Source organism: Eretmochelys imbricata, chromosome 1 (genome assembly GCF_965152235.1).
Source record: "Eretmochelys imbricata isolate rEreImb1 chromosome 1, rEreImb1.hap1, whole genome shotgun sequence".
In the NCBI taxonomy this organism is placed as follows: Eukaryota; Metazoa; Chordata; order Testudines; family Cheloniidae; genus Eretmochelys; species Eretmochelys imbricata.
This window is the reverse complement of record NC_135572.1, coordinates 358,676,969-358,704,835: the sequence shown is the minus strand read 5'-3', so window position 1 is coordinate 358,704,835 and position 27,867 is coordinate 358,676,969. Positions and strand designations below refer to the sequence as shown.

The 27,867-nt window shown below is 43.8% G+C and overlaps 1 protein-coding gene across 8 annotated transcripts in view; it reads left to right on the top strand.

The window, feature by feature from the left end:
* Positions 1 to 27,867, top strand: part of PPP6R2 (protein phosphatase 6 regulatory subunit 2) — a 162,583-nt gene that overhangs the window by 114,495 nt on the left and 20,221 nt on the right. For 3 of the 8 annotated variants that reach the window (XM_077837864.1, XM_077837855.1, XM_077837888.1), the window contains 6 exons: positions 1,958 to 2,015; positions 3,918 to 4,045; positions 6,534 to 6,709; positions 10,089 to 10,251; positions 10,612 to 10,700; positions 20,170 to 20,377. In XM_077837864.1, coding sequence (XP_077693990.1) covers positions 1,958 to 2,015; positions 3,918 to 4,045; positions 6,534 to 6,709; positions 10,089 to 10,251; positions 10,612 to 10,700; positions 20,170 to 20,377 — 822 coding nt within the window. Of the gene's footprint in view, positions 1 to 1,957; positions 2,016 to 3,917; positions 4,046 to 6,533; positions 6,710 to 10,088; positions 10,252 to 10,611; positions 10,701 to 20,169; positions 20,417 to 21,294; positions 21,572 to 21,632; positions 21,746 to 27,867 lie in introns of those variants that run through there. The other 5 variants (XR_013348421.1, XR_013348423.1, XM_077837872.1 and 2 more) reach the window with 4 other exon arrangements.

Below are 27,867 nucleotides of genomic sequence, written 5' to 3'. Positions count from 1 at the left end.
GAAATGGCCCACCTTGATTATCATGCATATTGTAGGGAGAGTGGTCGCTTTGGATGAGCTGTTACCAGCAGGAGAGTGAGGTTGGGGGGGGGCGGGGGGCGGAGGGTGTGAAGACCTGGATTTGTGCTGGAAATGGCCCAACTTGATGATCACTTTAGATAAGCTATTACCAGCAGGAGAGTAGGGTGGGAGGAGGTATTGTTTCATGGTCTCTGTGTATATATAATGTCTTCTGCAGTTTCCACAGTATGCATCCGATGAAGTGAGCTGTAGCTCGCGAAAGCTCATGCTCAAATAAATTGGTTAGTCTCTAAGGTGCCACAAGTACTCCTTTTCTTTTTGCGAATACAGACTAACACGGCTGTTACTCTGAAACCTATCTTATAACTGTATTTCATATAGCGTTAAAAAGTTAGAGATCTCCTTCCATTTTGTGAGACTTAATTTCAAATAGAAAAATGCTAGAGGCTGATGGCCTTAGTGACCTGGTGATCAGTGGAAAGGGGCAGTTTTTAGCCTGGAAAGCTCTATGGTAGCACAATGATTCTGAGTCTTTTGCTGCTCCTGATGAATCTGAGTTATTCGGAAGTTCATTGTTTGTTCTCTTCATAGCAGAGCTTAAGTCACTACCAGGTCCTGAGTAAAATAACTCTTTTCAAATTGCCATTTCATTTTGTATGCCAGCTTCAGATGAGTTTGTGCCATCTTTATAGTCACCCTCAAGAAAGTACCAACCAGTATGTCCTGAAAGCTGTCAATACCATCTAGCTCGGAAGGTCTCAGCATCCTCAAAGTTCTAGGGTCTCCATTAGAATGATATTCAAATAAATGGAAGCTACTTTTCAGTGTGAAGGGAGAATCTTAGATATTCTCTAGCCTTTTTCTTGAGCATTGTGGTCATAAGGACCGTTAATAGGGTCAAGAAGTTCCAATCCAGCATGCAATTGACTGATTATGGGGTAATCTGATTGTTTTTCCCATTTTTGTAATAAAAATAGAAATTAAATCAGTTATTGGGGAAAAAGCAGCATAAGTTCTATCGGGAGTCACGTAGAGACCGTTAATGTAAAACTGAAGCTGATGGAGAAATGTAGCTGGAACATACTATCCATTCCCATGAGGATGAATAAGAAGGGGGAGAGAATAAAACAAAAACTGTTCCAGTGTAGGATATTTGTTGGTGAAACCTATGAAAGAAGTGACTTAAGATATAATTAAAAATGACCCCTTTTTTAGTGGGATGGTCATTTGAATATTTTTTAATATTTTACAACAGATGCACTAACTTAATAGCTTTAATTGATAACATTTGAGACATAAATAACACTGCCCAGATTTAGGCATGTGTAGATACAGAGTAAAATCCCCCTCCTCAATCAGCTGCACTCCTGCTCTGTGGTCTCTCTTAACCTAACTGCCAGTGTGAGCTGTTTGATGGTTTTTGTGATTTGCATCATTATCCACTAAGGACTTAGAGCTGCTACATAAGTGATCAGTGAGGACGGAACATGATTATATGAGATGCTCTTAGAGGTTTGTGATCAGCTGGAATTGGCTTTATCTTTGGGAGCTTTGTCTCTGACTCAGTTGAAGGAACTGACTGAAATGTTTGCAGGCAGCATTTATGCTCTGCAGGAGTTTGCATGTGACAGCCAGTAGGGGCTTGGTTTGTTCTCTGTCGTGCTACATTGCTCTATACGGTCAAAATACTTTATGAGCTAGGATAGTCCCACTGCTAAGGAGCGGAACAAGATCTACAAGTGATACCTGCAAAGAAGCAGAAATACAAGTTTACGTTATTTTTCCCTCAAGGACTAGAGTAAAGAAATCATTGGGTTGGAATAATACAGCAGTGAGTGTGCAGAGAACAGCAGAGAAGTTGGGTTGCAAAGTCTTTCTATGTTTAGTTGTCTTTGTACCTGTTGCTCCAAGCCCTTATGCAGATTTCTCTTTGCAGTGCACCTTTTGACCGGATTGCAGAGATAAACTTCAACATAGATGCGGATGATGACAGTGTAAGTGGGGTTTTTGGATATTTATTGAACAGGACTGACTCCAGCAGGTCAGACCATGCTTGAATCAGATGCAGCCATTTGCATCTTGGAGAAAAGGGGTGCTGTATTTTATTTATGTAGTAAAGAAAAAGATGCCCCAGTGCCTATCTCCAAGCAAGGGAATCAGGGCACTGAAATCACCTTACTATACAATTCTGTTGCTCTTTCAGTCTGCTGTTGCATCGTCTAGCTCTAAGACTCCATTACAGGAGTGGCCACTGGAGCTGGACAGTGTGCTTCTGTCTTCGCTAGCAAATGCCCTATGAACCTGCTGTAGCCCGTTGTCTCTCCCTGCCACCCTTTTCATCTGTTGAATAGGATTAGAAGTTGGTGAATAAAAATATTAGAAAATTGGTTCGTTACGAATCTGAGTATTGCCACCCCATCCTTTGCCCCTCCACCATACTTTCCTGAGTCAGCACCTGTTGTGGAGCAAGTGAAGAGTCCCCTACACATCTGTTTCCTGACAAAACCTGTTCCATTCAGAACTGAGGGCATTCGATTTCCTTGGTCTTAAAACGGCTTCTTTTAACAACTTCCCTTACACTGCTCAGGGAAAAATTAGTTCCTTCTCCCCTTTTCTCTCTTCACATCACAGGCAGCATTTCTGAGATGCAAAAATTCATTGTGTTTTGCTTGAAACTGCTAACTAAAACCTGCAACCCCAGGTAGCATTTAATATGCTTAGCTGTGTTTTCCTAACTAGAGAGGGGGTTTTTTGGTAGTGACATTTCACTACAGCTCTTGTTTGTAACAGTACATCATCTCATAATTGACACATACTTAGAACCTTTTATCCAAAGATCCCAAAGCACTCAATGAACTTGGCAAACTGATCACAAATTGTATATGTTCAGAAATATGTGACTTCACCAGCCACTGAAATGCAGCCACTGCTGGGGTGGAAAGTGCTATGTGTTGGACAGAGCAAGAGTTCAGGAATAGCACACCAGTTAGCATTACAGGGTGCTTTAAGCAGGAAGAATGTAATTACTCCATTGAAATTTAGCCTGAACACCGAGATTATGCTGTGGGAAGTTCATTTGTCTTTGTGGAGAGGACTGTATTCATGACATCATCTCCCTCTTCTCAAAATTCCAAACTGGAAAATTTGTGAGTGAATGCTTTACTTTTTCTGAAATATCTCTGAGGCAACCCCCCATGGCAGAGAAGCCTCCCTACCACAGTGGGTGAAGTGGAGAGATTTGTATGACAGGATGACTATGAAGCAGCAAGCAGGGATACCTTTTATTTCAGACGCAAGCCAGTCATTATCATGCACATTGTGTAAAGAGTTGTCACCTTGGATGGGCTATCACCAGCAGGAGAGTGAATTTGTGTGGGGGGGTGGAGGGTGAGAAAACCTGGATTTGTGCTGGAAATGGCCTAACCTGACGATTACTTTAGATAAGCTATTACCAGCAGGACAGTGGGGTGGGAGGAGGTATTGTTTCATATTCTCTGTGTATATATAAAGTCTGCTGCAGTTTCCACGGTATGTATCTGATGAAGTGAGCTGTAGCTCACGAAAGCTCATGCTCAAATAAATTGGTTAGTCTCTAAGGTGCCACAAGTACTCCTTTTCTTTAAGCCAGTCTGTGACAGCCTTATTTCTTATTTGGTCTCTTCTGGGCTTCCTGCCTCCAGGCTTACCAAACCTCTTTCTGACTCTTGGCCCTTCCACTTCTGTTTATTGCCTGTTCCTTATCCTGGGTGAAAGTAAAGTGAAAAGTGTACATATACCGTCAGGGGGTTAGATGTACATAGACACTGTGCTTTGTGAACTCTGCTCTGCATCACCAGTCTAGTTGCTTCCTCCCCCAGAAATCCACAGAACCTGATTTCTGTTGAAATTTGTTTTAGCCAAATGCATCCCTCTTTGAGGCCTGCTGCAATGAACGGATACAACAGTTTGATGATAAAGAGGAGGAGGAAGATATCTGGGAGGAGAAGGAAATAACCTATGCAACCCAAGTCAAATCAAGAACACGGTAAGGTGAAAGCAAAAGGTCTGTCTTTTTTCTCTGAATACTGTCAGGTTGTATATTCCAGTTCATTATTCCTTATAAATATGTGCTTTGGAGCCTGTTGCTTGTATAAAACAGAATGGTTTTATATGAGCTGCTCCTACAAAGAGATAATTGCTTGTCTTAAACTTAGAGCAAGACACCTGTCATGTACAAATGAGGCCAGGCTTGAGGGCATGTAACAATGGGGGGAACACTAGGATACACAACCAGTTGTGGAGGAGAGAATCTGCCTTTATATGAAGAATTTTTTAGAAGCCATTCCTTTTCTCACCTCCCGGAAACTGAGTGTAAAGCCCATGTCTTGTTCCAGAGGATGCGGTAGAGAGAACAATGATTGGTTTGTTTAATAAGGGAGAAGATACAGGGTTCTTTTAAAAATTGTGAAAACAAGAAAAATTTGGTTTTGGTCAGAATTTAGCGCCCTTACATGTTGTATAGCTGGTACTGTAATGAATTTGCAATCCACCCCTTAAATTTATTAATTATTTAATAATAAATTCTTCTATAATAGCAGTTTTAAAAGATGTGGATAAATTGAACAGCAGAAACAACCAAGAGGCCGAAATTGAATTGGAATGGGTTCCCTAGGGAGGTGGTGGAATCTCCTTCCTTTGAGATTTTTAAGGTCAGGCTTGACAAAGCCCTGGCTGGGATGATTTAGTTGGGGTTTGGTCCTGCTTTGAGCAGAGGGTTGGACTAGATGACCTCCTGAGGTCCCTTCCAACCCTGATATTCTATGAACTGTGTGAAATGTATTAATATTCTCAGTCCAGTTGCTAATGGACAATTATCTGCATCACACAAGCCACTAGGTCAGGTGGCACTAACTTGCCTGCTGTTCTCGTTCTGAATCTCGATTGAGATTGAACTCACTTCCCTGGCCTAGAAATGATTCTCTAGGACAGGCATTAGGTACTGTAGAGGGGTTGTGTGGGGAAGCTTGCCATGCTGCTGCCTATGCGTTATATTTTGGAAATAAATACCGTAGAGGACTTCAGTCTCCAGGGCAGTCAGTTCCAGCACCTTTATCATCTGCAAATTAATAAATCCTAACAGGATGGGTGTGATCATTCTCGGTGCCAGTGAGAATCAGCCCTTCAGTTAAAATCAGTGGTGCACACTGTAACACCAGCTAGTTTGATAACTTTAACTTTCTTGGATGTAGAAGGGGACAACTTCCAAATCGAATCTTTTTGTTTTTATTAAAGATCATTTGTAATGTCAATTTTATTGATCCTTTGCTGACTTGTTGTTCTGGACTGGTCACTCATCCCACCTTTTCAATCATTGCAGTATGGAAAATGTAACTGAGTTTTAGTCAGTTTCCATTTGAGGTGTGTAAAAGGGGAAAGATTTGTTTACTATCCTGTGTAATTTTTGTTTATAAATAACAAATACACTCCCTCCTGTCCAACTCTCATTTTCCCCAAAATCTAAGTGAAGAAAGTAGTCTTATGCCACCGAAGATGGACCTATATTAATTGAATTAGGCCTTCTGTCTCCTTTTTGTATACAAGGTTGAATGAAAGATCAGAAATATGTAGCTGCTGCAAGTAGGAATGAAAATTGTGGGTGCAATAAAGTCATAATTCACATTTGATTGGAAATGTAAGTCAGACTTTTAGTGATCACATGAAAATTGATTTTTCTATTCAGACTCAATTGTCTTGAAAATGCTTGTGTGTCTAAATTAGAATATGGAAGATAGTTTGCATTCATAGTGTTTTATATCCTCAGGGTGCAATGCACACATTAGCAAATTTAGTCCTCCTACCCACCTCCATTTTACAAGTGTGGAAACTATGAAAGAGTAATTTAGTGACTTCTGTTGTAATTAAAAAGAAATCTATGAACCATACTGTACAATGATCTCCATGAAAAATCTGCCCTCCCTTGCATTCTGTATTCTTCCTCTTTCCTTCCCACCCACTTCTGTACTTCGGTCTCTTGCCTTGTTTGTTATGTTTAGTTTAGAGTGAATGCTCCTTAGGGAAAGACTATCTTTCGATATGCTTGTAAAGTGCTGTGCACACCTGTGATACTATTGTGAATAATAATTAACTTATGAGAAATGATTCAGAATTGTTTGTAAATTTTACTTAGAGGTGGCTCAGGGAGAATTTCTGAAGGATGTAGTAAATACAGCAGGGATTCTATAGGGGTTTACGGGAATATAAATGGGAAATTATGGGAAGAAACTACAAAACAGAAAATTTAGGCTGAATGTTAGGCCGAAATTCCTGAAGGACATTTATTAAACTGAGGAATATCTCCTGTAGGAAGCCCTGTCATTTAGGATATCAAAAACTACATTGATCAAAGCATTAAAAGACACACATTAAGGAAGCATCCGCACTGCCCCTTTCTTCCCCGTCCTGATTGGACTAGCAAGTAGGCGGTGGACTACATGGCCTAATAGGTCTTTCTAACTCTGATTTCTACGATTCAGGTTTGGAGTATCTCAGACCTCAGAAAGTTCCTCAAAAAGTGATCTAGAGAATGGGGATCATGATGGCAGTGTGGACTCAGAAGAAGAGGAGGAACCAGAAGAACAAACAACACCTCTCACTGAGAACACCAACAAGAATAATCCTTCTGAGCAGAAAGACTCTGACTCTACTGAAGGTAAAAAGTTCAACATAGCATCTTAATTAAGTCTCCAGAAACATGTCTCAGGCAGCCTTTCCTGGAGGTCTACCACTTGGGTATATGTATAGCCACCTGCAAGCCACATGACTACTGAGGCTACTCAGTAGTGTAGCATCAGCAGCTGGGAGGTAAAATGCCCATTGTGAATTTGCATCTGCGTATTCCTGCCTTAAAAATGTTGGAGGGATTGGATTCTGCAGATGCAGAGAGCTAGAGCTGCAAGATTGCAATGTGCCGTTCAGTTATGCTCTTGGACCAAGCAGGGTGTAATTACTATAACAGTATCAATTTTTATTACAAATCAACAAAGAAGATATTAACTGAGAGGACTAAAGGCGCTGTTATTTTTTTCAAGCGGTGTTGCTACAGAAGAACTGATAGCATTGTGCAAGTCTACTCCTTTAAAAAACACACACTTTCTACTGCCATTACCTACTGTGAGTGTTACAAAAACACAGATATTTTTCAGGCCATCATCTGAGGGACATTGACATCCAGGCCAATTAAATTAAGAATATTTATACAACAGGCACTTTCTGTGGACAGTGTAATTGGTGCAATTGTCTTTGTCTAGAAACTAAGTTCAGATATTAGTACAATTTATGAGTGAATATCAGTTTGGTGAATCACCTCCTAATTTATGTGTGCTTCTCAACCACTGATGTATTTGACACAATACACATTGTATTAAGAGAGGTACTGCATTGCATGTCAGGAAGCAAATCACTGTTAGAACTGTGTGTCTGAAACTGAGGAGCTAGAAGGATGTTCTAGTAGATAAGGCAGTGGACTGGGACTCAGGAGATTTGGATTTAATCCCTGACTCTGTTGTTTGACCACCTGTGTGACCTTGGAAAATCTACCCTGTACATCAGTTCCCCCCTGTAAAAATGGGGATAATAGCACTTCCCTACTTCATAACGACATTGAGAGGATGAAATCCGTTAATGATTGACACATTCAGATAGTATAGTGATGAGGGCCATATAAGTACTGTGACAGGGTCAGGCCAGATGGCTACAAAAGAGTGGTTGAAGGTAGATACATTAGTTCCAGGTTAAGCAGGTCCCTTTTCCCTGGGTAAAATAACAGGGACTATTCCAGAACACTCAGGCACTTTCTAGAACTAATTAAGGCAGGCAGGCTAATTAGGACCCCTGTAGCGAATTGGGAAGCTGCTATAATTAATTAAGGCGAATCAGGACACCTGGTTTGAAAAGGCCCTCACTCCAGTTAGTGAGGTGCGCGCAAGGAGCTGAGAGTGAGAGGGCATGCTCCTGGAGGACTGAGGAGTACAAACGCTATCTGGCATCAGGAGGAAGGTCCTGTGGTGAGGATACAGAAGGTATTGGGAGATGGCCATGGGGAAGTAGCTCAGGGAGTTGTAGCTGTCACACAAGTGTTACACAAAACACTATAGACAGCTGTGATCCACAGGGCCTTGAGCTGGAACCTGCAGTAGAGGGTGGGCCCTGGTTCCCCCCATCCCCCAACTCCCTATTGGATACAGGAGGAGTTGACTTGGACTGTGGGTCCCACCAGAGGGGAAGGTCATAGAATCATAGAATATCAGGGTTGGAAGGGACCCCAGAAGGTCATCTAGTCCAACCCCCTGCTCGAAGCAGGACCAATTCCCAGTTAAATCATCCCAGCCAGGGCTTTGTCAAGCCTGACCTTAAAAACCTCTAAGGAAGGAGATTCTACCACCTCCCTAGGTAACGCATTCCAGTGTTTCACCACCCTCTTAGTGAAAAAGTTTTTCCTAATATCCAATCTAAACCTCCCCCACTGCAACTTGAGACCATTACTCCTCGTTCTGTCATCTGCTACCATTGAGAACAGTCTAGAGCCATCCTCTTTGGAACCCCCTTTCAGGTAGTTGAAAGCAGCTATCAAATCCCCCCCTCATTCTTCTCTTCTGCAGGCTAAACAATCCCAGCTCCCTCAGCCTCTCCTCATAAGTCATGTGTTCTAGACCCCTAATCATTTTTGTTGCCCTTCGCTGGACTCTCTCCAATTTTTCCATATCCTTCTTGTAGTGTGGGGCCCAAAACTGGACACAGTACTCCAGATGAGGCCTCACCAATGTCGAATAGAGGGGAACGATCACGTCCCTCGATCTGCTCGCTATGCCCCTACTTATACATCCCAAAATGCCATTGGCCTTCTTGGCAACAAGGGCACACTGCTGACTCATATCCAGCTTCTCGTCCACTGTCACCCCTAGGTCCTTTTCCGCAGAACTGCTGCCTAGCCATTCGGTCCCTAGTCTGTAGCGGTGCATTGGATTCTTCCGTCCTAAGTGCAGGACCCTGCACTTATCCTTATTGAACCTCATCAGATTTCTTTTGGCCCAATCCTCCAATTTGTCTAGGTCCTTCTGTATCCTATCCCTACCCTCCAGCGTATCTACCACTCCTCCCAGTTTAGTATCATCCGCAAATTTGCTGAGAGTGCAATCCACACCATCCTCCAGATCATTTATGAAGATATTGAACAAAACCGGCCCCAGGACCGACCCTTGGGGCACTCCCCTTGATACCGGCTGCCAGCTAGACATGGAGCCATTGATCACTACCTGTTGAGCCCGACAATCTAGCCAGCTTTCTATCCACCTTATAGTCCATTCATCCAGCCCATACTTCCTTAACTTGCTGACAAGAATACTGTGGGAGACCGTGTCAAAAGCTTTGCTAAAGTCAAGAAACAACACATCCACTGCTTTCCCTTCATCCACAGAACAAGTAATCTCATCATAAAAGGCGATTAGATTAGTCAGGCATGACCTTCCCTTGGTGAATCCATGGCCCTGGCCTGTCCCCCGACCCTTTAGGTGGACCAGCAGAGACTGTGGGGATTGTTCTCCTTCCTTTTTCCCCAGGCTGACCAGTGATGAGGTTAGCTGAGTGAACGGCAGATTTGAGCCACGAAAGTGGCCAAACTGAGGGCTACTGTGAATCTCTCAGGTGAGCAAAAGCCTCCAATAAGCGCAGGACCCACCAAGGTAGAGGAGGAACTTTGTCACAGTACCTAGATAGATAGAAAGGTGCCCAGATCTTGCCTGCAGCACACTGTGTGCCTGCAGATAGTGCGTTGCAGTTAAAGAATTTTTAAGGCCATCTTTCTTAATACGTGCTCCCCTATTGTGGGGTCACAATATTTGTCAGAGAAACCAATTTTCAGATAATCAATAAATGGCCTGCACAGTCCTCCTATAGATTCCCACAAGGATTCCCACTGCACAATCTTTTTTTTTACATCTGAGAACCCCCCCCCCCCGCCCCTTTGACTTTTTTTGTGAAGGCATAAGGTTGTACAAAATCTTAGCAACTTCTGTTTGTCTTTGTACTTTCAGGATCTGGGTGGACAGCTGTGTTTGAGCCAGTGAATTCAAAACCCCCAGCACCCTGTGTGGCCATGGATGTTGGATCAAGCGTATGGGATTCAGCAGCACCAGAGACAGCCACTCCTGAGGAGAAAGGATGGGCAAAATTTACAGACTTTCAACCTTTTTGTTGGTAAATGAAGCATAAATGCCAATAACATCTCCACAAATTCTGTGTGAAAGAATGTTTGGAGTGTGGTTGTATGGAATAACTGGCTAGGGGTCTGCGCTGTAATCTTTCTTTTCTTTTCTCTAAATATTGTCTGTGTGGATCTGGATCAATACTCACACCTCTGTGTTTGCACTGATTGAAATCAGTGGTATCCATATCTCATACTATGATACTGTATATATTGTCACTGTTGCAAGGCTCTGACTATACTGTAAGTTATTAGGGTTGCTTGTAATAACTTCTTTTTTAGGGGTTATTTCTAAGTATCCTATATCAGGACCAGAGCAGCTGTGGTTCATTCTCAGGTCTTTTCTTTTTTAGCTCAGAATCAGGTCCCAGATGTAGTTCTCCTGTTGATACAGAAAGCAGTGACTCAGAGGGAAACCCCAAGCAGGGTCAGGACAAGAACTGTAAGTGGCAATAATATTATGAAATGTGAAGGGATTCATTTGCATCTGTAATCATTTTGAGTATTGCCTAACATCCCAGGTTTGTGGGGCAAAGTTCCTGTCCAGTGCTTCCTCACAGATGTTACTTGATAGATCCACTTAGACATATTAGAGCTCCTGAATGTGGGTTCAGCCCCCTAACGAAACAGTAAGTGCTGCTACTTTGCATGGGTTTACACGTTCCTCAGTAATGAAGTAAAAAGAACAGGAGGACTTGTGGCAACTTAGAGACTAACAAATTTATTTGAGCATAAGCTTTCGTGAGCTACAGCTCACTTCATCGGATGCATTCAGTGGAAAATACAGTGGGGAGATTTATATACACAGAGAACATGAAACAATGGGTGTTACCATACACACTGTAACGAGAGTGATCAGGTTCCACTGAATGCATCCGATGAGGTGAGCTGTAGCTCACGAAAGCTTATGCTCAAATAAATTTGTTAGTCTCTAAGTTGCCACAAGTCCTCCTTTTCTTTTTGCGGATACAGGCTAACACGGCTGCTACTCTGAAACCAGTAATGAAGTAGTAACTTGTATGTTTATAGGACACGGTTAAATTGCGGAGGCCCCACATTTACACCTTGTAAGCACTGTGCTGTAGTAGCAAATTCCTTCCTGTTTCTTTCCAAGTGTTCCTTTATACAATCAGAAATGGAGTACTTGTGGCACCTTAGAGACTAACCAATTTATTTGAGCATGAGCTTTCGTGAGCTACAGCTCACTTCATCAGATGCATACTGTGGAAACTGCAGCAGACTTTATATATACACAGAGAATATGAAACAATACCTCCTCCCACCCCACTGTCCTGCTGGTAATAGCTTATCTAAAGTAATCGTCAGGTTAGGCCATTTCCAGCACAAATCCAGGTTTTCTCACCCTCCACCCCCCCACACAAATTCACTCTCCTGCTGGTGATAGCCCATCCAAAGTGACAACTCTTTACACAATGTGCATGATAATGAAGTTAGGCCATTTCCTGCACAAATCCAGGTTCTCTCACTCCCTCACCCCCCTCCAAAAACCCACCCCCATACACACACAGACTCACTCTCCTGCTGGTAATAGCTCGTCCAAACTGACCACTCTCCAAGTTTAAACCCAAGTTAAACCAGAACATCTGGGGGGCGGGGGGGTAGGAAAAAACAAGAGGAAATAGGCTACCTTGCATAATGACTTAGCCACTCCCAGTCTCTATTTAAGCCTAAATTAATAGTATCCAATTTGCAAATGAATTCCAATTCAGCAGTTTCTCGCTGGAGTCTGGATTTGAAGTTTTTTTGTTTTAAGATAGCGACCTTCATGTCTGTGATTGCGTGACCAGAGAGATTGAAGTGTTCTCCGACTGGTTTATGAATGTTATAATTCTTGACATCTGATTTGTGTCCATTTATTCTTTTACGTAGAGACTGTCCAGTTTGACCAATGTACATGGCAGAGGGGCATTGCTGGCACATGATGGCATAAATCACATTGGTGGATGTGCAGGTGAACGAGCCTCTGATAGTGTGGCTGATGTTATTAGGCCCTGTGATGGTGTCCCCTGAATAGATATGTGGGCACAATTGGCAACGGGCTTTGTTGCAAGGATAAGTTCCTGGGTTAGTGGTTCTGTTGTGTGGTATGTGGTTGTTGGTGAGTATTTGCTTCAGGTTGCGGGGCTGTCTGTAGGCAAGGACTGGCCTGTCTCCCAAGATTTGTGAGAGTGTTGGGTCATCCTTTAGGATAGGTTGTAGATCCTTAATAATGCGTTGGAGGGGTTTTAGTTGGGGGCTGAAGGTGACGGCTAGTGGCGTTCTGTTATTTTCTTTGTTAGGCCTGTCCTGTAGTAGGTAACTTCTGGGAACTCTTCTGGCTCTATCAATCTGTTTCTTTACTTCTGCAGGTGGGTACTGTAGTTGTAAGAAAGCTTGACAGAGATCTTGTAGGTGTTTGTCTCTGTCTGAGGGGTTGGAGCAAATGCGGTTGTATCGCAGAGCTTGGCTGTAGACGATGGATCGTGTGGTGTGGTCAGGGTGAAAGCTGGAGGCATGCAGGTAGGAATAGCGGTCAGTAGGTTTCCGGTATAGGGTGGTGTTTATGTGACCATTGTTTATTAGCACTGTAGTGTCCAGGAAGTGGATCTCTTGTGTGGACTGGACCAGGCTGAGGTTGATGGTGGGATGGAAATTGTTGAAATCATGGTGGAATTCCTCAAGGGCTTCTTTTCCATGGGTCCAGATGATGAAGATGTCATCAATATAGCGCAAGTAGAGTAGGGGCTTTAGGGGACGAGAGCTGAGGAAGCGTTGTTCTAAATCAGCCATAAAAATGTTGGCATACTGTGGGGCCATGCGGGTACCCATAGCAGTGCCGCTGATCTGAAGGTATACATTGTCCCCAAATGTGAAATAGTTATGGGTAAGGACAAAGTCACAAAGTTCAGCCACCAGGTTAGCCGTGACATTATCGGGGATAGTGTTCCTGACGGCTTGTAGTCCATCTTTGTGTGGAATGTTGGTGTCGAGGGCTTCTACGTCCATAGTGGCCAGGATGGTGTTATCAGGAAGATCACCGATGGATTGAAGTTTCCTCAGGAAGTCAGTGGTGTCTCGAAGGTAGCTGGGAGTGCTGGTAGCGTAGGGCCTGAGGAGGGAGTCTACATAGCCAGACAATCCTGCTGTCAGGGTGCCAATGCCTGAAATGATGGGGCGCCCAGGAGTTCCAGGTTTATGGATCTTGGGTAGCAGGAGAGTGAATTTGTGTGGGGGGGTGGAGGGTGAGAAAACCTGGATTTGTGCTGGAAATGGCCTAACCTGACGATTACTTTAGATAAGCTATTACCAGCAGGACAGTGGGGTGGGAGGAGGTATTGTTTCATATTCTCTGTGTATATATAAAGTCTGCTGCAGTTTCCACAGTATGCATCTGATGAAGTGAGCTGTAGCTCACGAAAGCTCATGCTCAAATAAATTGGTTAGTCTCTAAGGTGCCACAAGTACTCCATTTCTTTTTGCGAATACAGACTAACACGGCTGTTACTCTGAAACCTGTCTTTATACAATCAGTTACTAAAAATTGTAATACCACAAAAAGTGATCTTTGGAATCTGGATTCCAGTAGAAGTCAGAGGATGAAAGTAGTGACAGAAGAGACCAGAAAGTACTGGATAGCTAGTGAGATTTTTCTGTCTAATTTCTTGACCCCCCCCAAAAAACAGGGTGCGGGGGCAGGGGGAATAAGCGTTTAAACCTCTGAATTTTTTATAGTTCACTCAATGCTAGTTTAGAGCTTGATTCTCCTGTTAACCTAGAAGATTCCCTCTGGTGCTTTGGTTTTCAAGTCCTCAAACTGATCTCACTGGTATCAGACAAACAAACCTCAAGACATTAATAAACACCAGAACATCAAATCAAGAAACTCCTGGTTGCATTTTCACCCATCTTAGATCAAAACACAGTTTTACGAATCAGTAGTAGAGACACAAATTTGCCCCAATCTTGTCACAGTTCAGAACATTAAGATTATTGGAGGTACCTATGAAAATCAGGGTAGATTCCCAGTGCAGCTTATTTCCACACATGCTTCTAACTGTGTGGCAGCACAGTCTTTCTAACCCTCCGATGACAGGTCTCTTTTTTGAGCATGGGTCAGTGTGGAGCCCATTGTGGGTGTACATGCGCATGAGACTGGATTCTTTTGAATAGCAGTGTTAGTCAGGGCCATGCTCGCATCCTATGCTCCTCATGTTCCCATGAGAGGGCATAAAGGGTGGAGTGGCTGCAAACCTCCCTTAGTTCCCCCTTACCACCTGTGCAATGAAACCCAGAAAGTGCCTGACTGGTACTCTGTTCAGTTCTTTCAACCCAGTTAGTGAAAAGTTCTGTCTTCACACCTGTTTTCTCTGAAAGATGTTGCTTTAAAAAAAAAAAAATTGATAAGACAACTCCCCTGTACAGTGGGACAAGGCACTTTGTGCCAAGCTCCATGTCTCACGGTGAAGTCCAAGCCCTCAGGGTTCAAACCCTGCCTTCCTGCAATGGACTGGTCTCCATCAAGGATGGACACAGCTGATACCATTTCTAACTAGGAGATTGCCACATCCTGGATAAGTGCTCTTTGTGTGAGTCCTTTTCTGCCAGGACCCACAAGTCCAGGGACACATGGCTGAAGCGGCATCTATTTGAGCAATATGTGCAGGTCACTTTGGACCTAGAGGTAAATGGTTACAACCAGAGCGAGGCTGGATAAACCAGTCTCGGACACTGTCAGACACTCTTCATGTTCCGAGGTAGGGTGGTGGGAAGAGAGTGAAAAGGACACCAGCAGAGTCTACGCCTCTGATGCTGACCACCTCCTCATCAGTGAAATCTCCAGTGTGTAAGAGCTCAGTGTTGACAGCCGTGGTGCCGAGCATGTCTGCATCAGTAGTTCAGGTACTTACAACTCCGGCTCCTCTATTGACTGCCCCAATTCAGGTAGAAAAGCTGGCACTTGTGCCTGCTCAAAACGGGACACTGGATTGCATAGCTGGTCCGAACATAAGCACAGCTCCAAGGCCAAGGGAGGCTTCTGGAGGGAAGACATGGGACACCACTCCAAGAGCAAAGCCCCTAAGCAGATGGGCAGAGCAGGAGGCCTGGCGTGGATGCCAGTACTGATCCCCATGACGGAGTTGAGCAAGGACTTCAGATGTCCATATCACCCTCGGAGATGTTCCTCATACCAAAGAGGTGGCTGGTAAGCATGCCATCCCTTAGCAATACCTTTCAATTAAGAGAGAGATTCCTCCTTACCATTGTTCCTTCTCACCAGCATTGAGCAGAGATTCCTCTCCCCGTCATTGGAGAATGGCCATAAGGAGGGTATTAACGCGCTCCCATTCAGAGTGCTGCCCCAACTGGCATGGGAGTGGTGCTTGGCCAGCCAGCCCTGGCTTGGTCCATACTCATACAATGGGCCACTTTGGCCATATTAGTCTGACTGGGGGCTGTCCTTCCACATGCTGAGGAGCAGCAGCTCTCCTTCCTACATTCTAGAAAAAGATGATCATGTTTCTCAACAGCTTTTCTGTCTGGGCCACCACAGGAACAGGAGACGATAAAGGGACAACAACAATCCCCATATCCCACCAAGGAATCCTCCTCATTGCTGGATGAGGCAGTAACACCAGCAATAGATGACTTTAAAGCCTTCCAAGACCTCCTGCCCTGAACTGTGGAGATCCTGGACATAAGACTATGTTTCTACAGGAAGTCTCATAAACTCTTTGGTATCCTGGGTGTCACTGTGATGACACCGGCCAGAATTGCTCTCCCTAGTAATGAAGGTATCCTACAACCAGCCAAAAGGCTCTGGCAGATCCCAGCTATTCTTCTTCCCACCTCAGAGAAAAGGGATCAGGTGCCACCAGAAGGTTTTGAATACTTTTATTCCTGCCCAAACACAGGGTTCTTGGTCTTCTCTGCAGCTCAAGAGAAATCCACAGTCCATGAAAGGCCCTTCTAAAGACTATAAGAAGTTAGACCTGCTTGGGCAAAGGTACAAGGTACTGCCATTTGGACTGTCAGTGGTGCTGAGAGTCTTGCCAAATGCCTACTGGTGGTAGCAACACATATCAAAAGAATATGGGCATTCATATCTTTTCCTGGTTGGACAATTGGCTGACTGGGTCATAACCCAGCAGGAGGCTGCCATGCACCTAAAAGTTCATCCCCTCTGTTCCCTCAGCTGAGCCTGCTAGTGAACTCCAAAAAAAATCATTTCTTATCCCATCACAGATGATCGAGTTTGAGGAGTCCTGGTCGGTTCTGGTTCAACGAGAGCATACTTACCTAGAGGCAGGTTTCTGTGCTGCAACTGCTGGTGTGTGTGGGATAGAATCAAACCTGACAACGGTATAGATATGTCTGCGGCTGGTAGGCCATGGGTCATTGTGCAAGTATGTGACACTACTTGCCAAACTTCACCTGAAATCACTCCATTCTAGCTCAGGTCAGTCTATCCCCCAGCAAAGTACCAGATGAACAATAAGGTGGTGATCCCACCGCACTCTGTCACAGACCTGAGCTGGTGGAGGGAACTCAGAACTGTGCTGTTCTCCACCTCCTCCCCAACAAAAACTTTAATTATAGATGTGACAGGTACAGACTGATGAGCCTGAACCACCTACTAATACAAGGGACTTACTCCCCAGAGGACACCAGATCCACCAGGACTTCCTACCTGTTCTTCAGAACTCCACAGTGCAGATCCTGATGGTCTACACAAACAGATAAAGAGGTGCATGCTCATCTCTCCTCTGTCTGGATGCTGTCAGACTCTGGACATGTTGCCACCAGCATGGGATAAACGAGATGGCTCTTTGTGACACAAAGACCTCTCACTTAAGACCTGACAAACTCATTACACCAAACACATCTGACAGGTCTTTTATTCATAAAGAGTAACATGTAATGTACCTACAGAAAGCTTGTAAATTGTCAAGATTCATAATCAATGTGAGTTGTACATACAGAAAATATTTAAGGAATAATATATTGATATTGAAAGTGAGCTTTATGGACTTGGAGTAGAAATTAGTCACCAGGAGTTAATGTGTCTCAGTGGTGGCCCATTCGGGCAAGGGGGAGTTTGGCTGATGAGGTAATGTAAGGCTCAGTTGTTTAACCTGGCACAATACTAACGGGAAACCACCAGAGGCAACAACAAACTATCGAAGTCACTTAAAGATAGAAAAGAAACTTTACAACAAGATAGGGGTTTTACCTGTCTGTGAATGGAAACAGACGACTGTTTTCAGTATAACACAGAGGAGGGATAAGCACTCTTTATCCATTCACTGAGGAAAACCCCTTGCAGACAGAGCTGCTTTCACAAACGTTTGGATCCTAGTTCTTGAGAAACCAGCCAGCACTGCAGCAGATTGATCGGGGCGGGGGGAGAAGGATCCATTTTATTAGGTAGGAAAGGTGACTATTGATAAGTGTAGACCCTTGTTCACGTTTTATAGTTTTATTTTATGTTGTAACTCTTTCCCACCACTCTCTTATTTCTGGTTAAGTTCTTATACTTTCTCAAACCTTCTCGGGTTTTATTATAAGTGCTCACAAGTGCTGTGTGGTTTACAGGAGCAGTAATTTAAGGTAGAACTGGTATATTGGGATACACTGCACCTTGGGAGCAAGGATCTGGAATTTCTGTGGGTAGCCAGTTGGGGGGGCTGGGTATCACAGGGGAACGATTCAAAGGGACCTGGGAATTGGGGTGCACCTACTGTTGACCTGCAAGACGAAATTAGGGCTGGCATAAGCCCAGAGAAGAGTGCTTGAGTGGCCGAAAGTCTGGTGGTGTTAGGGTGCTGACACCTTACTACCACAAGAAAGACTCCCTCTCGCTAGAGGCAGGAGGGATAACAAGGTGACTCTCAGTCCTGGGTTCCTTGAGAACTGTCACACACTTCACCTGCTGGGTGTGAGTAACAACATGGCAGATTTTCTGAGCAAACAGCTGATCTGTGGAAATCCATCATAGCACTGATTTTCCTGTGTTGGGAAAACCCAGTGATTGACATGTTTGCTGTTGTCATCAGTGCCAAGTGCCAGAAATTTTGTTCCAAAGTGAGCATGAATCTGAGGTTGTTACGGGACACCTTCTTTCTGCAGTAGTCCCAGGTATTCTTGTATGTCTTTCCACTGACTTCCCTGAGTCCCAGGGAGGCTTCCAAAATCAAGAGACAAGGCTATAATTGTTCTGGTGGCTTCGTATTGGCTAAGACAGTTTTGGCTGATGGTCTGCTGCAAATATGTATTTGGCCTTTCATTCAGTTCCAACCCTGTCCAGACCTGTTCTCATAACAACATGGCCAGGTACTCCATCCAGACCTGAAGTCACTGTACTTGATGTCATGGCTGCTGGTTGGTTGAGTACAGTGGACAGAGTCTGCTTCCTACAGATCCAGGAAATTGTAATATAGAGCAGGAAAGCATGTATCAGAAGAACACCCATTCATATAAATGAAAAAGGTTTTACAAAATGGGCTGCCCAACATAGTCTAGACCCAGTCCAGCTCCCTCGATACTACATATTATCAGCTACTTATTGCACTTCAGACTGGCCAGACTCTCGGTTAGCTCTATTAAGGTCCATCTTGTGGTGATTTCAGTTTGCCATGTGCCTGTATGGTCAGGCTTGGTCTTCTCTCACCCCATGATATCAAAGTTTCTCAAAGGGTCAATATGCATTTGCCTACAGTCAGAGAACCTAGCTCTCCTGAGACCTCAGTCTAGTCCTGTGACTCATGGAGCCTCCATTTGAACCTGTGTCAGCCTGTGCCCTGCATCACCTCGCTCTGAAAGCAGTCTTCCTAGTGTCTGTTACTTTGGCCAGGAGAATGACTGAGCTTCAGACACTTATGGCTGAACCCTTCCCCCACCCTCAGTACGACATTCCATAGAGATGCTGCAACTGCACCCTTTCCTTTCCTGCACATCGTTCCTAGGGTGGTCTCAGAATGTCTTCTAAATCTGTCAATCATCCTGCCTCTTTTCTTCCCAGAACCATGCTTGGCACATGGAGGAAGGAAATGACACACACTAGATGTATCCAGGACTATGCTTTGTTACACTGACAGGATCAGATCATTCACACTATCTCCCTACCTGTCTAGAGTGGCAGCTGGATATTCTAATGGTCAAGTCACCTCCTCACAGAGGGTATCAAAATGATTAACACAGTGTAGCTAGCTGGTGTACCTCTCCACCGAACATCAGGTTTATTCCACCAGAGGTCCAATAACACCCTCTGCTTGCTTCACAAATGTGCCCATTGACTTTTGTCAAGCATTGTGCATTGGACTCAGTTGCTAGAGCAGATGCCATGTTCGAGAGAGGAGTAGTACAATCTCCGTGTCACTGATGCAGCTGTAACTCCTCATTCCCACCATTCCAAGGGGATACCGCTTGCCAGTCACCAAAAAGAGTTCCGCACAGATGCATACTTGAAGAAGAGAGAACGATTACTTACTCTACAGAAACTGTGTTTCTTTGAGATGCTGATGTCAGTGTGGATCCCACAACTCGTCCTCCATCCCCGCTTTGGGAGACCTCAGCTACACGAGCTTTGAATTGTGAGGGACCTGAAGGAGGGTTGTGGCTGCTCCATCCTTTATCGTTGCACGGGAGCACAAGGAGGCACAGGGTCCGTGTGCAGCCCTGATGGATGCTATCATTTAAAAAACAAACAAACAAAAATACACCTCACATATGTGACACACATACCTGCCTATGGTGGGATCCGTACTGACAACATTTCAAAGAACCACAGCTGCTGTAGGGTAAGTAACCGTTCTGTTTTACTGAAAGTATTTGGGATATTTTGGGAGTTTTAGCAGTTCTTCCTGTGTTTCTGTTCATTTTTTTCATGTGAGTTATTTACTCTTTCTTTGCAGTCAGCACTGCCTCACCCTGTGTTTGGAATGTCTGTGTGGCAAGGAAGGCACCACTGGTGGCTTCAGACAGCAGCTCATCTGGAGGCTCAGACAGTGAGGAAGAGGAGGATAAAGCTGATATCGTCACAGAAACCATCAGTACAGGTTCAGGCCAGGAAACCATCAAACTCACCATGGATGCTAAGAACGAGAAGGCTGTGTTCACCAGGTGCGAAAGAAATCAGCTGGGGATGGGGTAGATATGGCCATTAGGGTTTGTAAAGTGTAATCTGAATCCAAATATGGCATAAGACAATTGGCAGCTCACCTCTGGTTTAAAATCAAGTGTAAATCACTCATAGGATGCAAGGCCTATTCATGAAAACAAAGTAAAAATGTAAATGCATGGGAACATCCCACCACCAGCTTTTTATTTTCTGAGACCTGGGTTCTGAATGTTGACTGTAGGCAGTTTTGTTAAAGCTCTATGGCCTTGCTGGGTGCTGATAAATTAAAGCATTTATTACTGTTACACAAATGCTGTCTCAGTTCACAAGTGAAAATGTGGGTCTTGCTCGCTACTGAGTCATATTGCAAAACTACCACAGAATGGGCAATACCGACTCACATGAGATGTAGGAGTGGAATAGAAGTGCGGGATGCAAGCCAAGAGTGAGACCCGCTAGCAGAGCCACGTGAGGCTTCGTGTCATGACTAACACATGGTGTTACGGATCAGCATTGAGATTGGCATCCCACAGAACTGCTGGGGTGAGGGGTTGAAATGGCTCAAGTTATTGCTATTTCCTCATTTTCGGAAATTCATTCCTAAATTGTAAGAAGCACAGACCCCCAGAATTAGATGTTACAAGTCCCAAGGTTTATGGTAACTTATGAACAGCATCTTTGTGAGAGCCCTGAAATACACATCCTCCATAAGGTTTTACCATAAGACACCTCAGGTGAGAGGGTACATTTCACAAGTTCACAGTTCTTAAAAGGGGACTAAACCAAGCATGGGGGCGGGGGGGGGGGGGTAACATTTTGATAAGTGACTTAGACTCTAAAGTGCCGAAATCACTTTTGAAAATGGGCAACTTTGATAGTTTCTAAAATTTTACACAAGATCCATTTTTCTTCTTTCCAGTTCTCCCACCACATGCTTGTAGGATAAGAGCCAATTAACTGGGGGACCCAATATTTTGGAAAGCTTGCTAGGAGCAGATATTCACCCAGTGTATATAATATAAAGATTCATTGCCTTTTGGGGATGGTCAGTTTGAGGTCCCCGGTACACCTTATTACTCCAGTGAACACTTTCTGGGAATAAAGAAAGGTGGCTCATAAAATGGTGTGCTGAAGTAACATGGCTGTAAAACAAAGCAAAATCGCTGGAGAAAATAAACCAGTGACACATTCTGGTTGATCCAGTCTGCGTTGAGTTTTTTATATTCTGAAAATTTTTGAATTTCTGTGTCAATACAGGCTGCCTTTTCTGCTGCAGACTTGAAATAAAAATCTGATGCATAAAATTTCATTGCTGACAAGCAGTTTGGTTCAGGAGAGCTACTTGGATAAATGGGACAAATTTCTGTGCACAGAGATGACATGGCCCAGCAGACTGTGCTTTCAGAGATCAGGCTGAAGAAATTAAAGGTGGTCAGTGTTGCTGACTGGGGCATCTGGGTTAGTAGCCCTCTCTGGTGTTCATAATACACTTGAAATAAAACATTTGGAACATATAGTGGTGGCCAACACTGTCTTCCAAATGTGTTTTTTCGTCTCTGAACCTATGGCATTTACAGCCGGAGTTGTGCTCTAAATTTAACTGTCTGTCTTTGTTCAGTTTAACACAACAGTAGTTTAAATCCTGTTTGACATTTTGCATGACTTTTACATTAGCTTCACTTCAGATTGGGAAAAGGGTATTCTTATTTGGATTAGCTAGATATGTCGTTGCCCATGACACTGCTAAATCTGAGCACTGTATTTTTAAATTAACGTATTTTAGTAATAAGGATCTCTCTCAGGTAAGTACAGTTATAACTTAAGAACCCCAAAACAACAAAGTTTCCAGAACCTGCTTTGTTTTGCAGGATTGTGGCTGTGTTCAACTAATTCTGCTTTTGCAATGCAAGCAAATACTCAGATAACCACAGTCTCCACTATAAAGGTAAAAAGAAAAGGAGTACTTGTGGCACCTGAGAGACTAACACATTTATTTGAGCATAAGCTTTCGTGAGCTACAGCTCACTTCATCGAAAGCTTATGCTCAAATAAATGTGTTAGTCTCTAAGGTGCCACAAGTACTGTTTCTCTTTTTGCAAATACAGACTAACACGGCTGCTACTCTGAAACTTGTCACTATAAAGGTGTGATATCTTAACACAGCCATAATCTCAACCAGAAATTAAAACAAATGGCTGCTGAAACCTTTAATTCAGTTTGTGGTCTCAGAGGTATTCAGCTGTTTCAGAACTACCTAGCTAGATGAAACGTCTCATACAGTGTGGAATATCTTATTGGCCAGTGAGGCTTCCCCAGTTTCCGAAAGTCATTCTCCTTTTCCCTTCCATTTCCCAAACAAAGACAAATAAACTAGAAATGCACAATTCTGGGTTAATCAGTTTCTTCCCAGTTCCTTGATGATTACAAATAAATCAACTGCACTGATCATTTAAAAACATTTTGGGTCTAGTACAAATTTTATGATGAAGTTTCCTAAATTCACAATCCCAGTAGGCCCCTGTTATTTTATAACCTAATGCTGTCAGAACTCGATACAGCCAGGATTAAAACTCAGCTCTTTCTTTGGCTTTGGCACATTACTTCGGTTAACATTTTTGTATTTAGGTGCCTAAAATTAGGCATCTAAATATATATTTAGGCACTAATTAAAAGTGAGCTGATTTTTCAGAAGTGCTAAGCTCCTTTGGCTCCCATTGCCATAAGGGGAAGTTGGGGCTGCCGTTATCACTGAAAAACAGACCTCTTAAGTCCATAAATATAAATTTAGGTGCCTACCTTTAGATGAGGTTGGTGAAGGAATATCTTTTATTGAATCAACTTCTGTTGGTGACAGAGACAAGCTTTCGAGCTACACAGAGCTCTTCTTCAGGTCTTGGAAATGTACTTGGTTCAGAGCTAAATACAAGGTGAAACAGATTGTTTAGCATAATCAGTTAACACTTTTCAAGGGACCATTCAAGGTGAAGTGGCCTGTTAACACCCCTCCAGTCATGGGGGAGGGGGAGAGGAAAAAATGCCACAGCACTCTTACTGAAGGAATATCGGGACTCATAGAAACCATCCACACACCACGCACCACACAAAGGACCAGCTTCCTCCAGGGTTACAGCTGACTTCCTCTAGAAACTGCAAACCTCAGAAAACTATGGATGTCACTTCCCTGTACACTAACCTCCCTCACAATGAATGGCATTGCAGTTTGCCTTAGATATTTACAAGATAATGGACAATCCTCAGATATCCACCCCAAATATATTACCAAACTCATCCATTTCGTCCTCACCCATAACACTTTTACATTTAACAACAAACACTTTGTTGAAACAATGGGAACAGCCATTGGTACTAGGATGGCTCCCCGATATGCCAACCTCTTTGTGGGCCACCTTGAAGAAGAATTTCTGGGCAAATGCACCATGAAACCAGTGATATATCTGAGATACATCAATTATATTTTCATCCTCTGGACAGATAACCTACAGTCCCTCATAGATTCCCACCACATCTTCTATGACCATCCACCCATCCATCAAACTCTCACTAGAACACTTCCACACTTCCACACTAGCTCAACTTCCTGGACACCATGATCAGCTCCAACAATGGAACCTTACAGACAATTATATACATGAAACCGAGGGATCACCACACCTACCTTCGCAGACCAGTAACCACCCCAAATGAAGCAAGAAATCTGTTAACTACAGCCAGGCACTCGGATAACACAGAATATGCTCTGAAGAGAAAGTCTGGGATATGTACCTTAACACACTTAGAATCATAGAATATCCGGGTTGGAAGGGACCTCAGGAGGTCATCTAGTCCAACCCCCTGCTCAAAGCAGGACCGATCCCCAATTAAATCATCCCAGCCAGGGCTTTCTCAAGCCTGACCTTAAAAACTTCAAAGGAAGGAGATTCCACCACCTCCCTAGGTAACGCATTCCAGTGTTTCACCACCCTCCTAGTGAAAAAGTTTTTTTCCTAATATCCAACCTAAATCTCCCCCACTGCAACTTGAGACCATTACTCCTTGTTCTGTCATCTGCTACCACTGAGAACAGTCTAGATCCATCCTCTTTGGAACCCCCTTTCAGGTAGTTGAAAGCAGCTATCAAATCCCCCCTCATTCTTCTCTTCCGTAGACTAAACATCCCCAGTTCCCTCAGCCTCTCCTCATAAGTCATGTGTTCCAATCCCCTAATCATTTTTGTTGCCCTCCGCTGGACGCTTTCCAATTTTTCCACATCCTTCTTGTAGTGTGGGGCCCAAAACTGGACACAGTACTCCAGATGAGGCCTCACCAGTGTTGAATAGAGGGGAACGATCACATCCCTCGATCTGCTGGCAGTGCCCCTACTTATACATCCCAAAATGCCATTGGTCTTCTTGGCAACAATGGCACACTGTTGACTCATATCCAGCTTCTCGTCCACTGTAACCCCTAGGTCCTTTTCTGCAGAACTGCTGCCTAGTCATTCGGTCCCTAATCTGTAGCGGTGCATTGGATTCTTCCGTCCTAAGTGCAGGACTCTGCACTTGTCCTTGTTGAACCTCATCAGATTTCTTTTGGTCCAGTCCTCCAATTTGTCTAGGTCCCTCTGTATCCTATCCCTACCCTCCAGCGTATCTACCACTCCTCCCAGTTTAGTGTCATCTGCAAACTTGCTGAGGGTGTAATCCACACCATCCTCCAGATCATTAATGAAGATATTGAACAAAACCGGCTCCAGGACCGACCTTTGGGGCACCCCGCTTGATACCGGCTGCCAACTAGACATGGAGCCATTGATCACTATCTGTTGAGCCCGACAATCTAGCCAGCTTTCTATCCACCTTATAGTCCATTCATCCAGCCCATACTTCTTTAACTTGCTGGCAAGAATACTGTGGGAGACAGTGTCCAAAGCTTTGCTAAAGTCAAGGAAACACACGTGCACTGCTTTCCCTTCATCCACAGAGCCAGTTATCTCGTCATAGAAGGCAATTAGATTAGTCAGGCATGACTTGCACTTGGTGAATCCATGCTGACTGTTCCTGATCACTTTCCTCTCCTTTAAGTGCTTCAGAATTGATTCCTTGAGGACCTGCTCCATGATTTTTCCAGGGACTGAGGTGAGGCTGACGGGCCTGTAGTTCCCCGGATCCTCCTCCTTCCCTTTTTTAAAGATGGGCACTACATTAGCCTTTTTCCAGTCGTCCGGGACTTCCCTGGATCGCCGGATCACTTAAAACCACCTTCGCCTAACAAGGACTTTCCACCAGAGAAGTAGAACGCATCATGGAACAGGCCACCCAAATACCCTGGGAGAACCTGCTTTAATACAGAAATAAACCCCCTCTGACCACACACCGCTAATTAACACCTACTACCTCACACTGGAACCCGTATGGGGTAGTATCGGACATTTATAACCCATGCTCAATGAGAACCCCCTTTTCTGGCCTTCAGACAACCCTCCTCTCCCAGCCAATTTCAAGGTCATTATTAGAAGGAAGCTCCCCACAGGCCAGGACACACCATCTCAGAGCAGCACCTGGGGTGACCAGATGTCCTGAAATTAGGGGCACAACCTGGAACTGTTGCGCCGCTGTGCTTCCTTAACTCCCCAGCCTCTCACAATGCTATGCCAGTGATGAGCAGCAAACCCCTACAGGTGCTGCGATCACTAAGCCATCAGCATGTGGAGCCCCACACCAGCTAAATTGCATGAATGCTCCTTGAGTCACTCATGAATCATACAGGGAGAGGCATCAGCCAATCCCCCCAAAGCTCAGCTTTGTACCCCAGAAATATATTGTCTTACGCTGCTCAAGACTCCTTTGGACAGTGCAAGCTCATTAGTTAGCTTGCCACTTCTTCAAAGGAAAGTGGACCTTCACCAGCCTTTGTAATCTGAGTTGAGATTCCCCAAGCACTTAAACCAGTGTGGTTTTGGTTGATGTAAAACTTAAAACAGATTTATTAACTACAGAAAGATAGATTTTAAGTGACTATAAATAGCAGGCATGGAGGTCAAAGTTGGTTACCTAAGAAATAAAAATAAATTCGCAGTCTAAACAAATTTTAGACTTTAGCACACTAAGCAAGATTTGAATTAAGCAGCGTCTCACCCTAACAGATGTTACAGGCAGTTCAAAGTTCCGAATACAGAGACTGAACTCCCTTCCAGCCTGGAACCAATCTCCCCAGTTCAAAGTCTTTGTCTTCCAGACGATCTTCCAGGTATTGAGATGTGCGTGCGTGTGTGGGGGGTGGAGGTGGGGCTAAGTGATGATGTCACTTTCCCTCTTTTATACTTTCTTTCAGCTGCTAGAAAGATCCTTGCTGTGATGGTGGGTTAGGCTGCCCTTGTGGCCTATGTGCCCTCTCTGAGAGGCCTGTGGGAGAGTGGATTATTCTTGATGGGCCATCAATGCCTGTCTGGCCACTGAAATATGTGTTAACAATTTATACTAAACAATCTGTCCCACCTTGTATTTTGCTGTGACTCTCTGAGTACATATCCCAGACCTGCAGAAGAGCTCTGTATAAACTCAAAAGCTTGTCTTTCTCACTAAGAGAAGTTGGTCACCCACCTTGTCTCAGTTGTGAAGATGTTGGTGTGAGCTTCTGTGCCTTAGTTTGCCCATCCGTAAAATGTAGCTAATATTTATTCCACAGGGATGCAGATGATTAATGAGTTAGTGTGTGTAGTAAAGTCCTAAGAGGATGTCAAGTGCTAAAGAAATGCTTATTATTAGGGTTTAAAACTCATTTGTCATCATGGTGCTACATAATAGATAATTTCACAGTGTATGTTAACATTTAGCAAATCAGTACTGTGCTATGCCAGAGATTTTGAAGACATGAATGATTGTCAGTAATCACCAAAGGGATTACCTTGAGACAAACTGAAGTTTTTTCCCATATGCACCCAATACATTTTGTCTTTCCGAATCTCCTCCAAAGGAGTTGCAAAACATGGAGAAATGGTTCTCGGTAATTGAGAGGGAAAAGTGGCCTGTATATATAGGAGATGTATAGTAAGATGAAATTCAATTCAACAAGACGAAATTCAGTAAAAACAAGTGCAAAGAACTACACTTGGGAAGAAAAAATCAAATGCATCATTTCATAATGGCAAATAACTGGCTAGGTGGTAGTAGTGCTGAAAAGGATCTGGGAGTTAGTGGATCACAATTTGAATATGAGTCAACAACGGGGTGCAGTTGCGAAAAAGATTAGTATAATTCTAATGTATTAACAAGAGTGTCATATGTAAGAGATGGGAGGTAATTGTCACACTCTGTTTTGGCACTGATGAGGCCTCAGCTGGAGTACTGTGTCCAATTCTGGGCACCACATTTCAGGAAGGTTGTGGACAAGTAGGAGACATTCCAGAGGAGAGCCACAAAAATGATCAAAGGGTTAGAAAATCTGACCTACGAGGAAAGGTTAAAAAAACCTGGCATGTTTAGTCTTGAGAAAA